The 15,102-nt window shown below is 57.2% G+C and overlaps 1 protein-coding gene across 2 annotated transcripts; it reads right to left on the reverse strand.

The window, feature by feature from the left end:
* Positions 1-11,139: 11,139 nt before the first annotated feature.
* LOC103641829 (F-box protein At1g47056-like) lies at positions 11,140-14,259 on the reverse strand. Of its 2 annotated transcripts, XM_008665152.4 has the most exons (2): positions 12,302-14,259; positions 11,140-11,393 (listed from the first exon to the last, which is right to left on the reverse strand). In XM_008665152.4, exon 1 carries the CDS (start codon positions 13,941-13,943, stop codon positions 12,303-12,305), a length of 1,641 nt encoding a protein of 546 aa, XP_008663374.1. In that variant the 5' UTR covers positions 13,944-14,259; the 3' UTR covers positions 11,140-11,393; position 12,302. The 2 variants fall into 2 exon arrangements, with proteins under 2 accessions (XP_008663374.1, NP_001306670.1); NM_001319741.1 differs by lacking the exon at positions 11,140-11,393 and having other exon boundaries at positions 12,193-14,245.
* Between the last annotated feature and the right edge of the window lie 843 nt (positions 14,260-15,102).

Consider the following 15,102-nt stretch of genomic DNA (forward strand, 5'->3'; position numbering starts at 1 on the left):
ACGACCTAGTCCAAGCTTTCGCTGGCAATTTCCAGGGCACGTACGTGCGCCCCGGGAATTCCTGGGACCTCCGAAGCTGCCGACAACAGTCGGGAGAGTCTCTCCGGGACTACATCCGGCGATTCTCGAAGCAGCGCACCGAGCTGCCCAACATCACCGACTCGGATGTCATCGGCGCGTTCCTCGCTGGCACCACCTGCCGCGACCTGGTGAGCAAGCTGGGTCGCAAAACCCCCACCAGGGCGAGCGAGCTGATGGACATCGCCACCAAGTTTGCCTCCGGCCAAGAGGCGGTCGAGGCCATCTTCCGGAAGGACAAACAGCCCCAGGGCCGCCCTTCGGAAGATGCCCCCGAGGCGTCAACTCAGCACGGCGCCAAGAAGAAGGGCAAGAAGAAGTCGCAAGCGAAACGCGACGCCGCCGACGCGGACCTTGTCACCGCCGCCGACGCGGACCTTGTCGCCGCCGCCGAGTACAAGAACCCTCGGAAGCCCCCCGGAGGTGCCAACCTCTTCGACAAGATGCTCAAGGAGCCGTGCCCCTATCACCAGGGGCCCGTCAAGCACACCCTTGAGGAGTGCGTCATGCTTCGGCGCCACTTCCACAGGGTCGGGCCACCTGCGGAGGGTGGCAAGGCCCGCGACGACGACAAGAAGGAAGATCACCAGGCAGGAGAGTTCCCCGAGGTCCGCGACTGCTTCATGATCTATGGTGGCAAGCGGCGAACGCCTCGGCTCGGCACCGCAAGCAAGAGCGCCGGGAGGTCTGTTCGGTGAAGGTGGCGGCGCCAGTCTACCTAGACTGGTCCGACAAGCCCATCACCTTCGACCAAGCCGACCACCCCGACCATGTGCCGAGCCCGGGGAAATACCCGCTCGTCGGACCCCATCATCGGCGACGTCAGGCTCACCAAGGTCCTCATGGACGGAGGCAGCAGCCTCAACATCATCTACGCCGAGACCCTCGGGCTCCTGCGTGTCGATCTGTCCTCTGTCCGGGCAGGCGCTGCGCCCTTCCATGGGATCATTCCCGGGAAGCGCGTCCAGCCCCTCGGACAGCTCGACCTTTCCGTCTGCTTCGGAACACCCTCCAACTTCCGAAGGGAGAACCTGACGTTCGAGGTGGTCGGGTTCCGAGGAACCTACCACGCGGTACTGGGGAGGCCATGCTACGCGAAGTTCATGGTCGTCCCCAACTACACCTACCTGAAGCTCAAGATGCCGGGCCCCAATGGGGTCATCACCGTCGGCCCCACGTACAAACACGCGTTCGAATGCGACGTGGAGTGCGTGGAGTACGCCGAGGCCCTCATCGCCGACCTGGAGAGCCTCTCGAAGGAGGTGCCAGACGTGAAGCGTCATGCCGGCAACTTTGAGCCAGCGGAGACGGTTAAGTCCGTCCCCCTCGACCCTAGCAGTGACGCCTCCAAGCAAGTCCGGATCGGCTCCGAGCTCGGTCCCAAATAGGAAGCAGTGCTCGTCGACTTTCTCCGCGCGAACGCCGACGTCTTCACGTGGAGACCCTCGGACATGCCCGGCATACCGAGGGATGTCGCCGAGCACTCGCTGGACATCCGAGCCGGAGCCCGACCCGCCAAGCAGCCTCTGCGCCGATTCGACGAGGAGAAGCGCAGAGCCATAGGCGAGGAGATCCACAAGCTAATGGTGGCATCGTTCATCAAGGAGGTATTCCATCCCGAATGGCTTGCCAACCCTGTGCTTATGAGAAAGAAAGGGGGGAAATGGCGGATGTGTGTAGACTACACTGGTCTCAACAAAGCATGTCTGAAGGTTCCCTACCCTCTGCCTCGCATCGACCAAATCGTGGATTCCACTGCTGGGTGCGAAACCCTGTCTTTCCTCGATGCCTACTCGGGGTATCACCAAATCAGGATGAAAGAGTCCGACCAGCTCGCGACTTCTTTCATCACACCCTTCGGCATGTACTGCTATGTCACCATGTCGTTCGGCTTGAGGAATGCGGGCGCGACGTACCAGCGGTGCATGAACCAACATCGGCCGCACGGTCGAGGCCTACGTCGATGACATCGTAGTCAAGACGAGGAAAGCCTCCGACCTCCTTTCCGACCTTGAAGTAACATTCCGATGTCTCAAGGCGAAGGGAGTCAAGCTCAATCCCGAAAAGTGTGTTTTCGGGGTGCCCCGAGGCATGCTCTTGGGGTTCATCGTCTCCGAGCGGGGCATCGAAGCCAACCCGGAGAAGATCGCAGCTATCACCAGCATGGGGCCCATCAAGGACTTGAAAGGCGTACAGAGGGTCATGAGATGCCTCGCGGCTCTGAGCCGCTTCATCTCACGCCTCGGCGAAAGAGGTCTACCTCTGTATCGCCTCTTAAGGAAGGCCGAGTACTTCACTTGGACCCCTGAGGCTGAGGAAGCCCTCGGGAACCTGAAGGCGCTCCTCACGAAGGCGCCTATCTTGGTACCCCCAGCTGCCGGAGAAGCCCTCTTGGTCTACGTCGCCGCGACCACTCAGGTGGTTAGCGCCGCGATTGTGGTCGAGAGGCAAGAGGAGGGGCATGCATTGCCCGTTCAGAGGCCAGTTTACTCCGTCAGCGAGGTACTGTCCGAAACCAAGATCCGCTACCCACAAGTTCAGAAGCTGTTGTACGCGGTGATCCTAACGCGGCGGAAGCTGCGACACTACTTCGAGTCTCACCCGGTAACTGTGGTGTCATCCTTCCCCCTGGGGGAGATCATCCAGTGCCGGGAGGCCTCGGGTAGGATTGCAAAGTGGGCGGTGGAAATCATGGGCGAGACGATCTCGTTCGCTCCTCGGAAGGCCATCAAGTCCCAGGTCTTGGCGGACTTCGTAGCTGAATGGGTCGACACTCAGCTCCCAACAGCTCCGATCCAGCCGGAGCTCTGGACCATGTTGTTCGACGGGTCGCTGATGAAGACAGGAGCCGGCGCAGGCCTACTCTTCATCTCGTCCCTCGGGAAGCACCTACACTACGTGCTACGCCTCTATTTCCCGGCGTCCAACAATGTGGCCGAGTATGAGGCTCTGGTCAACGGGTTGCGGATCGCCATCGAGCTAGGGGTCCGACGCCTCGACGCTCGCGGTGACTCGCAGCTCGTCATCGACCAAGTCATGAAGAACTCCCACTGCCGCGACCCGAAGATGGAGGCCTACTGCGATGAGGTTCGGCGCCTGGGAGACAAGTTCTACGGGCTCGAGCTCAACCACATCGCTCGGCGCTACAACGAGACTGCAGACGAGCTGGCTAAAATAGCCTCGGGGCGAACGACGGTTCCCCCGGACATCTTCTCCCGGGATCTACATCAACCCTCCGTCAAGATCGACGACACGCCCGAGCCCGAGGCACCCTCGGCCCAGTCCGAGGCACCCTCGGCTCAGTCCGAGGCATCCTCGGTTCGGCCCGAAGCACCCTCGGCCCCCGAGGGCGAGACGCTGCACGTCGGGGGGGGAGCGAAGTGGGGACACGCCTGATCAAAGCTGGCAGACCCCGTACCTGCAATATCTCCACCGAGGAGAGCTACCCTCCGACCGAGCCGAAGCTCGGCGGCTGGCGCGACGTGCCAAGTCATTCGTCTTGCTGGGAGATGAGAAGGAGCTCTACCACCGCAGCCCCTCGGGCATCCTCCAGCGATGCATCCCCATCGCCGAAGGTCAGGAACTCCTGCGAGAGATACACTCGGGGGCTTGCGGCCATCACGCAGCACCTCGAGCCCTTGTCGGGAATGCTTTCCGACAAGGCTTCTATTGGCCAACGGCGGTGGCCGACGCCACTAGAATTGTCCGCACCTGCGAAGGGTGTCAGTTCTACGCAAGACAGACCCACCTGCCCGCTCAGGCTCTGCAGACGATACCCATCACCTGGCCTTTCGCTGTGTGGGGTCTGGATCTCGTGGGCCCCTTGCAGAAGGCACCCGGGGGCTACACGCACCTGCTGGTCGCCATCGACAAATTCTCCAAGTGGATCGAGGTCCGACCTTTGAACAGCATCCGGTCCGAGCAGGCGGTGGCGTTCTTCACCAACATCATCCATCGCTTCGGGGTCCTGAACTCCATCATCACCGACAACGGCACCGAGTTCACCGGCAGAAAGTTCCTGGACTTCTGCGAGGATCATCACATCCGGGTGGACTGGGCCGCCGTGGCTCATCCCATGTCAAATGGGCAAGTAGAGCATGCTAACGGCATGATTCTACAAGGGCTCAAGCCTCGGATCTACAACGACCTCAACAAGTTCGGCAAGCGATGGATGAAGGAACTCCCCTCGGTGGTCTGGAGTCTGAGGACAACGCCAAGCCGAGCCACGGGCTTCACGCCGTTCTTCCTAGTCTACGGGGCCGAGGCCGTCTTGCCCACAGACCTGAAATACGGCTCCCCGAGGACGAGGACCTACACCGACCAAAGCAACCAAGCTAGCCGAGAAGACTCGCTGGACTAGCTGGAGGAGGCTCAGGACAAGGCCTTACTACACTCGGCGCGGTACCAGCAGTCCCTGCGACGCTACCACGCCCGAGGGGTCCGGTCCCGAGACCTCCAGATGGGCGACCTGGTACTTCGGCTGCGACAAGACGCCCGAGGGCGGCACAAGCTCACGCCCCCCTGGGAGGGGCTGTTCGTCATCGCCAAAGTTCTGAAGCCTGGAACGTACAAGCTGGCCAACAGTCAAGGCGAGGTCTACAGCAACGCTTGGAACATCCAACAACTATGTCGCTTCTACCCTTAAGATGTTTTCAAGTTGTTCATAAACCTCGCTCCCACGCAAAGTTTAGTCATCAAGGAAGGGTCAGCCTTGCCTCGGCAAAGCCCGACCCTCCCTCGGGGGCTAAAAGGGGGGAACCCCCTCTGCGTCGATTTTTTTCCTCGAAAAAAGATCTTTTCTGCCAGAATGTCTTTCGTGCTTTTTGACTACTTCGAAAGTGGATCCTTAAAAACGACGGAGTACACGTAAGCAGCCAAGGCTGACCAAGCCGAGGGACTCCTACGCCTCCAGGATACGGATACCTCACTCATCACCTTCTGCGATAAGTAACTCACGTTCGGATAAGTGATTCCGCGGACCGAACAAGTCTTCACGTTCGGAAGCTCTTCTGCCGAAGCGATTGTTTGAGCCTTCTCGACTGCGTCGGGAACAGAACCCCATGGACGGGCAAGAGTGCGCGTAAGCGGCAAGGCCGACCGAGCCGAGGGACTCCTACGCCTCCGGGATACGGATACCTCACTCATCACCTTCCGTGAGAAGCAACTCTCGCTCGCGCAAAACAATTCTGTTACCGACAAAAAAGTCCAGATACTCGAAACAAGAGGAAAAGAGACGCAGCTTTACAACACGGCGAAGGTGTGTTTAGGCCTCGGCGGCCGCAGAAAACACACGCTACAAGATAATCCGATCCTGCAGGCTCGGATCTCGATGGCTGAAGGGAGCAGCGGCACCCTCGGCATCGACGACACCTTCGGCGAGGTCCGACCTGGCCTCGGACGGCGACGCGGTCCGAGGATCTCCACTCTAAAGGACGACGTCATCGCCACGCCCGGGCAATCGCTGCCAGGGTCTTCTCCGGGAATTCGGTCCGAGCAGGCGGCTCGGCCGGTCACCCCGGGGCCTCGACCAGCCGTCCTCCAAGGACGTCAGCCCGACTCGAGGCCTCGGCTGGTCAACTCCGGTGTCGGTCCCGCTAACGGACGACCCGGCTAGGCTCCGGCTAACCAGGTTTCCTTTTCAAGCCAACTCTGCCCCTGTTCATGCTGATACCGCTACCCCTGGCCTCGCCTCATCGAAGAGCGGCCGAGGGGTTCCTTTAACTAAGCTAGAGAAGCCTCGGACAACAAGGCCGACCGAGCCGAGAGACTCCTACGCCTCCGGGATACGGATACCTCGCTCGTCACCTTTACACGGGGCGACTCACGCTTGGTGAAGCGGTTCAGACAACCAACAGGCGAGTCTTAGTGCTCGAAAATGAGGAAAAACACGGCTCCGTGCCAAAAATACATACATGTTCAGGCCTCGACAGCCACAATGAACAAAAACACTGCATTCAAAGTGCCATTACAAACGGAACTCCGGTTCCACCTCCGCAGGTACGAACAACCCCACTCGATGGGGGGAGCCTGCGGAGCGACAGAAGACCGACGAACGGCGCGCCGTCGCCCGCTCCAGCAGCGGCGACGACGACGACTTCTGCTCCGGGGGGCCGAACAGCGGCAGCGCTGACCTCAGGGCGGATGCTGCTGCCAAGAGGCCCCCGACCATGCCCAAACTCGTGAGGCAAGGACGGGCAGAAGGCCGTAGAGTTGGAGGTCGGCCCGTGGGCGGCCCTGGCTATCTCGTTGGCGGAAGAACCTCTTCCAGCTGCCGTGGCGAAAGCCGGCGCCGAGAACGTCTCCGAAGCCACTCGGGTCCGAGAGCCAGGCACGCTGCAGCTGCCGGCGCCACGGACGACAGCCGCCCTTCCCCCCGATCACTGAGGGAAGGAGCGGGCCACCGCCCACGTAGGGGCCGACCCCAACTCGGCTCACTCCCCTCCCCAGCCCTGGTGATGAAAATCCTTGAGGCTGAGGGAGAGGCAGAGGCCGCAGCCCGGCTCGCTTTCCCCCACCATCAAACTGGAGGTCACCATCTTGGGTGACCACCGGCGGAGGGGTGCAGCTGGGCTGCATGATGAAAATCCTTGAAGCCGAACGATGGCTGAAAGGTACCAACTCCCACGGAGTTGCGTTCCTCCAACGACGAGGCGGAAAGACGGCGGATATCCCCCATCCGGGGGCTTGGAAGGTGGAAAGACACAATGCATAAGGGAGCGCGAAGACATGGTCGCCTTCCAAGGGAGTCACCCCCCTTTTAAAGGCGGCTCTCCCTACTTGCGTCCCCAGCCGTCGTGGGCTGAGTCTCCTCCAACACACTCCAAGGTCCTCCCCTACGGCGCGGGGGTTGGGTCCCACACGTCATGCAAGCCGGCTCAGAGCGGAAGAAGCCAAACCGCCGTGCGCGGTGCGTACAACCGCCCAGCGGTTACAAGCGACTCTCCACTTTTGCCCAGACCAACGGGCGAAAGGGGCGGGCAACCATGCAGGCGGCACGCAACCGCGCCAAGTGGGCGCGCTTCTCCGACTCCCAACACGCCCAGCATGGAGGCCCAGGCCCACGCGTCATGCAACCGGCGCGCCAAATGCTTCGTGCATGCAACTGCACCGCCACTACCGCGCCTCCTTGACCGCGGAACCAATACCGCGACTCGAGGCGACCCAGCGCATGACCAGGCAGCGTCAGCCTGGCGCGGTGGTCAATGCGGCCAAAAATGGGCCGGCAGTAATGGCGGTGGCAGGCGGGCAGGAGCAGCGGCCACGTCGTCAGCCAAGCTCACGTCCCGTCCGGGGGCAGCGAGAGAACCCTCTCTCACAGCGTGAAGACAACACGCTCGTGATCTGTTCCTCGAACGGCTCGCACACGCGCAACGACCGCCCCGCCAACCACTCGCCTCGTCGCATTAACTCCGCGGCGGGACAGACGGCGCCTCTGGCAGGAGAAGCGGGCGACGCTTCGCCTTCGCCATAATGACCGCGTCAAAAAAGGTACGCCGTGTCGTTCGATTTCGTATCCTTTTCCTTTTTTCCTCTTTCTCTCTCTTGCAACAGGGACCGGGAAAGGGGGATACCCCGAAAAGGATCCTTCCCCGAGAAGGAACCAGGCTCCGAGCCCCCCCTACTGATCAGAGGTTCGAAGGCTGGCCCCTCGTAAGGGTTCGACAGCCGCCTCAGATCGCGTGGGCCCTACACCCACTACTGGTCAGAGGTTCGAAGGCCGGCCCCTCGAAAGGGTTCCACGGCCGCCTCAGGCTACTCGGGCTCCGCGCCCACTACTGATCAGGGGTTCGAAGGCTGGCCCCCGAAGGGTTCACAGCCGCCTCAGACGCCGAGCGAGGGATGACCATGGGTACGTTCGATACATAACCAAGGCTCAGGCTGCGCTCCCGAGGTACCCTAGGACATTTCCGAGACCAGCGGGAACGATCTTGTAACGGAATCCCATCAGAGGGAGGCATCGAGCCCTCGGACCCCGTCGCCAGGGGACCGGGTCCGGCAGATCACCCGCAGGTACTTTTGGGCGTGCCTCTGGGCCCCTAGCCGACCCCTAACGAACGGGGCACGGACGTCCACTCAGATTACCCGCTTGCAGCTCACTAGAGACACCATGTTCGGCGCCCATCGAGGGCAACATGGCGCTTCCCCCCCTCCTCCTTGCGGAAAGGCGACACAGGGGCGTATGTAAAAAAGCCGAGTCTGTCCCTGATCGCCCTCTTGCCCTGTGCAGAGGCTCGGGGGCTGCTCTCGCAAACCCGGCTCCGGCCGAACCGTTGACAGCGTCAACATACCAGCCCGAGAACTTGGGACCCGACCGTACACCCGGGCTACGGCCAGCTCGCATGAGGGAACGACCAGACCAGCCGAAACATTACGCGAGGCATTAAGACCTCGGAGGAATGAAACCACTCCTCCGAGGCCTCGGGGGCTACACCCGGCGGGTGCGCTCGCGCGCACCCACCGGAACAAAACGCAACCGAGAAAGGCTGGTCCCCTTGCAAAAAAGTGCGACGAAAGCCTCCAAGCGAGTGCTAACACTCCCTTTGAGGCTCGGGGGCTACTGTCGGGGACCATAATTAGGGGTACCCTCAAGGCTCCTAATTCTCAGCTGGTAACCCCCGTCAGCATAAAGCTGCAAAGGCCTGATGGGTGCGATTAAGTCAGGGATCGGTCCATACGAGGGACCCGATCACGCCTCGCCCGAGCCTAGCCTCGGACAAGGGCAGCCGACCCCAGAGGATCTCCGTCTCGCCCGAGGCCCCCCTCCAACGGCGAATGTGTTCCCGGCTCGCCCGAGGCCCTGTCTTCGCTAAGAAGCAACCCTGACTAAATCGCCGCACCGACCGACCAAGTCGCAGGAGCATTTAATGCAAAGGTGGCCTGACACCTTTATCCTGACGCGCGCCCCCCAGAGCCGAAGTGACCGCCGTCACTTCGCCGCTCCACTGACCAGCCTGACAGAAAGACAGCGCCGCCTGCGCCGCTCCGACTGCGGTGCCACTCAACAGAGTGAGGCTGACAGGCAGTCAGGCCCGGTCGAAGGCACCATAGGAAGCTCCACTCCGCCCGACCCAGGGCTCGGACTCGGGCTAAGTCTCGGAAGACGGCGAACTCCGCCCGACCCAGGGCTCGGACTCGGGCTAAGTCCCGAAAGACGGCGAACTCCGCCCGACCCAGGGCTCGGACTCGGGCTAAGTCCCGGAAGACGGCGAACTCCGCCCGACCCAGGGCTCGGACTCGGGCTAAGTCCCGGAAGACGGCGAACTCCGCCCGACCCAAGGCTCGGACTCGGGCTAAGTCCCAGAAGACGACGATCTCCGCCTCGCCCGACCCAAGGCTCGGACTTGGGCTCAGCCCCAGAAGACGACGAACTCCGCTTCGCCCGACCCCAGGGCTCGGACTCCGCCCCGGCATCAGCCGGCGATCTCCGCCTCGCCCGACCCGAGGGCTCGGACTCAACCTCGGCCACGGAAGACAGACTCGACCTCGGCTTCGGAGGAGCTTCCACATCGCCCAACCTAGGGCGCAGACCAGCCACGTCAACATGAGGCGTCATCATCACCCTACCCCGAGCTGACTCGGGCCGCAGGGAACAAGACCGACGTCCCATCTGGCTCGCTCCGCCAGATAGGCAATGATGGCGCCCTGCATACTCTGTGACGACGGCGGCTCTCAGCCCCCTTACGGAAGCAAGAGGACGTCAACAAGGACTCAACCGCTCCGACAGCTGTCCCTCTGCCAGGCTCCATCGCTCCTCCGACGGCCACGACATCACACCAGCTGGGTGCCAAAATCTCTCCGGCTGCCACAATGGCATGTACTTAGGGCGCTAGCTCTCCTCCGCTAGACACGTAGCACTCTGCTACACCCCCCATTGTACACCTGGATCCTCTCCTTACGCCTATAAAAGGAAGGACCAGAGCCCTCTTAGAGAGGGTTGGCCGCGCGGGGACGAGGACGAGGTACGCGCTCGCTTGAAGCCGCTCGCTCCCTCTCCCGCGTGGACGCTTGTAACCCCCTACTGCAAGCGCACCCGACCTGGGCGCGGGACGAACACGAAGGCCGCGGGATTCCCACCTCTCTCACGCCGGTCTCCGGCCGCCTCGCTCTCCCCCCTTCGCGCTCGCCCTCGCGCTCGACCCATCTGGGCTGGGGCACGCGGCGACATTCACTCGTCGGCTCAGGGACCCCCGGTCTCGGAACGCCGACAAATTGTTATCCACAAACAAACAAAAAAAAGTGAGGAGCGAGAAGATGATGAACTAGCTTATTTCTCAAACCAAACAACCTATATGTAACCACTTCACTCTAGTCAAGTAGAGACAGATACAACATACTCCTTCCGTTCTATAATAATAATGGTTTTTTTCAGAAATTTCGGACGAATTAAAGGCCCTAGCAAAAGACACATGTATCCGATTGATTGTTATCGTTTGCCTGTTGTTAAGAGGCCGCACGGCGCACGCATACATACAGATTTAAGCAAGTGCCAATGATTAAAATGGATGGAGAAATAATAGAGGAGAGGCATGCAGCCGAATAAATAGGAGAAATAACATAAGCTGAATAGAAGGGGAAATGGGGGATGCTGCTGCATGCTCTCAGAGAATGTTATGGGACATTTATGGAACAGGAGTAGACTACTGGAGTAATTACTAAACGGTTAACACTAACACAACTTATTTTAGCTTTGTCCTATCTTAATTTTGTCAAAGAAGAAATTTTACACTAAAAGTTATCAACATCTACAATATCAAATAAATCCACCGCCAAACTATATTTCAAGACGTATCCAATCAATCTAGTGAGGTTTGACCAAGAACAAAAAGCAAAAACTGATTTAATTTCTCTATCCCAAAATATATCAAATTCTAGAATATCCAAGTCAAGCTATTTTAGGTTTGATTAATTCTATAGAGAAGTATACCAACTTCTAGGACACTAAATAGACACACTACAAAAAATACACTTTAAGGTGCATCTAATATTCCAGTTTGGTGTTAAAAATCGTGATCTATTTTCTATAAATTTGCTCAAAGCAGAGGAATTCTGGCTTAGAACAAGTGAACAACACTAAGAAGTGCAATTAGGGAAGGAGGGCGCAGTACATTTTATCATATAGGCTGAGATGAGCATAAGTACATAATCCCCCTTTCAACCACCAGTTTTTGCCAGCAAACGCATTGGTTGCTGTACCCTTTGACAAAAAGATCGTTCTAGCTTTTCTTTGTTATGGAATAGAGTAATAATATAGTCATGTAGAATTTTTCAGCAACCGTCATTTGAATAATCAATCTTGGTCTTATGGGCATGGAATCCTGCAATAATTCGAGACACAGAAAAGTCCCAGATTCATTATAAAGTATTGCCACCGGTAATCCTCAGCAACATCGTGAACCAATAAGCAACTAACTAAAGGATAAACACCTTACAAGAAGCTTAGCATTATAACATACAACAGCAACAAATTTAGCATCTCAAAAAAAAAAAGAAATATCAGAAATGAATGATGTTCTCGCTGCCCCCAGTGCTCATTCAGCTCCAGAAACAGTAATATTCATCATTGAGACCATGTGGTAACGATTTAACTTGCTACACTGAAATTAAATTGGTATATAATGCAACGCATCAAATATTCAAATGTATAGACAACCTCAAATACATGCATTCTAGTTTATTTGTAACGATATCCTTCATTATCAGTATAACAACCACCTCTGCTAAGCAAACAACTAGCACATCGTTATCCAAGACTAACAGCAGAAAGCAGCAATGGCGCTGATGTATGCATCATGAATTTTTTGTTTGCATCATTTCATTGGGATAACGTGCGACACTAAACTAGATACAGTCAAACATATGTTTCCTTCAAACCTAACACAGAAGCAACACTACACTATTACCAGTGTGCATACATTTCAATGGTTCCGTCCACCATCTACAACTAACCATACCTATATCTATATGTCCCAGGATAATATCTCAACCACAAGCAGTGAAACCAAAAATAAAAAAAACGATTAATTTAGATACGATGGGAACATGTCTATGGTAAACAAAGCAACACAAGAGTAAATTTCAGCTATAGGCATGGGTAAAACTAATGCTGATGGGATTAGCCCAATAAAAGCATCATGAAGAAACATTGCAATGAAATAAGCTTAGGGAACATGAATGTGTGATTAGATAAAAGCTGTAAATAACAGTTCATTAGTTTCCATCTCACATCATGGTGGCAGAGGATTGCCAAACCTACGCCGGATCGCTGACATGACACTCCTCATCCTGTTAATGGTATGAATCGATGATTGTGTGCCAGCGGCATTGGTGAGGAGGTCCATGCCTGTCATTTGACCGGCCAGCTCTGTAATTTGTGTCTGTCCATTCTCTTGTGCACCATTTTCACTAGTGCTCCCGGCATCATGCTCCAATACAACATCCAAGCTGATGGAAAATGACTCCCCCCTAGTAACCTTCAGGTTCTCAATGCACTCGTATGACACTCCACGACATCTCTTCAGCTTCACCTTGACTAAACTGGGGCACCCCCCATTTAGTGCTTCCATCCCACGATCTGACACAGGGCAACCCTTGATGCAGAGCTTCTTGAGCGCAGCCCATCGCTCAGCCAAGCAAATGATCTCAGCATCACCCACAGTTTCACACCCACAAAGTGCCAGCCGTTCCAGCAACCGGCAGTGCTCACCAAGCATCCGAAGGCTCAGCACGGTGGGGTTGACCCCTATCAAAACGAGCTCCTGCAGATCTGGACATCCTCGTGCCACAGCCATGAGTCCGAAATCCCCAATCCTGTTTGTGCGCCACCCATCCACATGCAGTTTGCGGAGTTTGTGGCACTTCTCGGCAACACTGATGATGCCTGAATCAGTGCACTCAGGGGTCTTGACAAGGAACAGAACTTCCAGATTGGCACAGGCGGAAAGCGCCGCAAGCCCACGGTCGCCAACCTGTAGCTTCTCAAGGTGAAGCTCAACAAGGCCAGGAGCACGTGCAGCGATGACCTCCAATGGCAGGTCCCAGGCGCCGGAGCACCGCAGTATCTTGAGGGAGCGGAGGTTCGGTGAGGACGCCACAAGCGGCACAAAGCACAGAGCGTTATATAGATCCTTGACGCAAACCGAACGCAGGGATAAAGCCGGTGGAAACTTGATCTCCTCAGCAATGGAACTGGCGGCACCGGACGTGTCTGCTACGCTGCGGAGGCGCTTGACGGAGAGGTCCTCGAGGAGGGGGCACGACTGGAGCACCGCGACGAATGCCCTGGGTCCGAAGGTGCAGGACGCAATAGAGAGCTTGCGGATCGCTGGCGCGCCGGCAGCGAGGGAGGCTAGCCCGGCGTCGGAGAGCTGCCTTAGACCGCGGAGCTTGAGCCTGGCTAGGCGCTCCGAGGGAAGCGCGGCGGCCAGCGCCGCAGCACCGTGGTCGGAGAGGCTGTCCGATCCTGAGTCGCGCGCGCAGCGGAGCGCGAGCTTCGTGACAGCCGTGAACCGCGAGAACAGCGCGGTGGCCGCGTTCCCCAGCGCGGCGCGGGCGTCGAGGGAGAGCCGGTGGCGCGTGGTGGCGTCGACCTCCATCCATCGGGAGCAGATGAGGGAGCAGGCGTTGCGGTCGGTGGGCGAGAGCGACGCGAATACCAGCGCGAGGATCTCGTCGGGCAGGTCCTGGGTGTAGTCCCGAGCGGGGGGCGCGAACGAGGAGGACGAGTCGCTGCCGCTGCCCCCCGCAGCGACCTGCAACGGCGCGGTCAGCAGCAGCTGCTGCGGCGGCGCCATGGGGGAGAATGACCTGCTGCGGCGCGGTGGAGAGGAGGGGCCGGATTTGGAAAGGGAAGAGGGGGAGTGGCCCATGCTACGGAACCACGAGTCGGGCGGAGGAGACGATGGCCATCCGGGACGCGCGACGCGCGCAGAGCAGGTGCGGGCGGATTTGCCGATCTGGGGGGTGGGGGGACGGCGTGGGAAGGGAAATCGGAGGATGGGATGGGAGATGGGGAAAGTATCGAGCCCGAGAGAGTTTATTGGTACGGCGTTCTTCAGGTGGGTGTAGGTGGTGATGCGGCGGCCGGCGGGGATGGCGTTGGCATGGCAGGGCCGTGCATCCCGCAGACCCGCACCAGAGAAGGAGAGTAGGAGACGGTGCCGGTTCGGGGCTGTCTTGGGCTGGGCCGCGGACTTGCCGTTCGTTGACGGGGTTCTATCTCTTTTTTTTTCCCTTTTTTTAACTTTACGCTGTGGGACATTTTTTTGATTTTCGTTTCAGTTTTTTTTCTTCAAAAATTGTAAAAAAGAGAACCAAGAGGAAGAAGCACGAGGAAGCATAGAGCCAATATGGTTATACACTCATGTCTGATGGTTGGACAGACAAAAGAGGTCATCATTTGATCATTTTTCTTGTTAACATCTCTCAAGGAACATTCTTCTTGGAGTTAGTTGATGCATTAAATGAGTCACACCGTGCAGTGATGCTTGCAGACTTTTTAATGGAGATGATAATGGTGCTAATTATAAGGCAACATGTAAGATTTTAATGGAGAGGATTCCTACCTTGTTCTGGACTCCTTGTGTGGCACAATGCTTGGACCTTATGCTGGAGGACATAAGAAAGTTGAAGGATTTTAAGAAGCCTATTGCTCGTGCTAGTCATGTCACCATTTTTATTTATAGACATGGGAGGATACTTAGTGAAATGAGGGTGCATACAAATGGGATGGATCTTGTGAGACCTGCTGCTACTAGATTTGCTACTGCCGTCCTTACCTTGAAGAGTTTGCACAAGCACAAGAACTCATTGAAAGGTCTATTTTCAAGTGATGTTTTCACTCAATCCAAGGTATCCAAAATAGAGGCAGGTAAAAAAGCTATGTCATTGTTTTCTCTCAAGAATTTTGGAATTCAATTGAGGATTGTCTTAGAGATTCTTTACCGCTTCTTGTCGTGCTGAGATTGGTTGATGGTGATGAGAAGCCAGTCTTGGCTGAGGTTGTTGCAGCCATGACTATAGCAAAGA

This window comes from Zea mays, chromosome 10 (genome assembly GCF_902167145.1).
Source record: "Zea mays cultivar B73 chromosome 10, Zm-B73-REFERENCE-NAM-5.0, whole genome shotgun sequence".
NCBI classification, from domain to species: domain Eukaryota; kingdom Viridiplantae; phylum Streptophyta; class Magnoliopsida; order Poales; family Poaceae; genus Zea; species Zea mays.

What these genes read in the sequence shown, in the direction of transcription:
- LOC103641829 (XM_008665152.4), bottom strand. Translation starts at nt 13,943, where the DNA reads ATGGGCCACTCCCCCTCTTCCCTTTCCAAATCCGGCCCCTCCTCTCCA.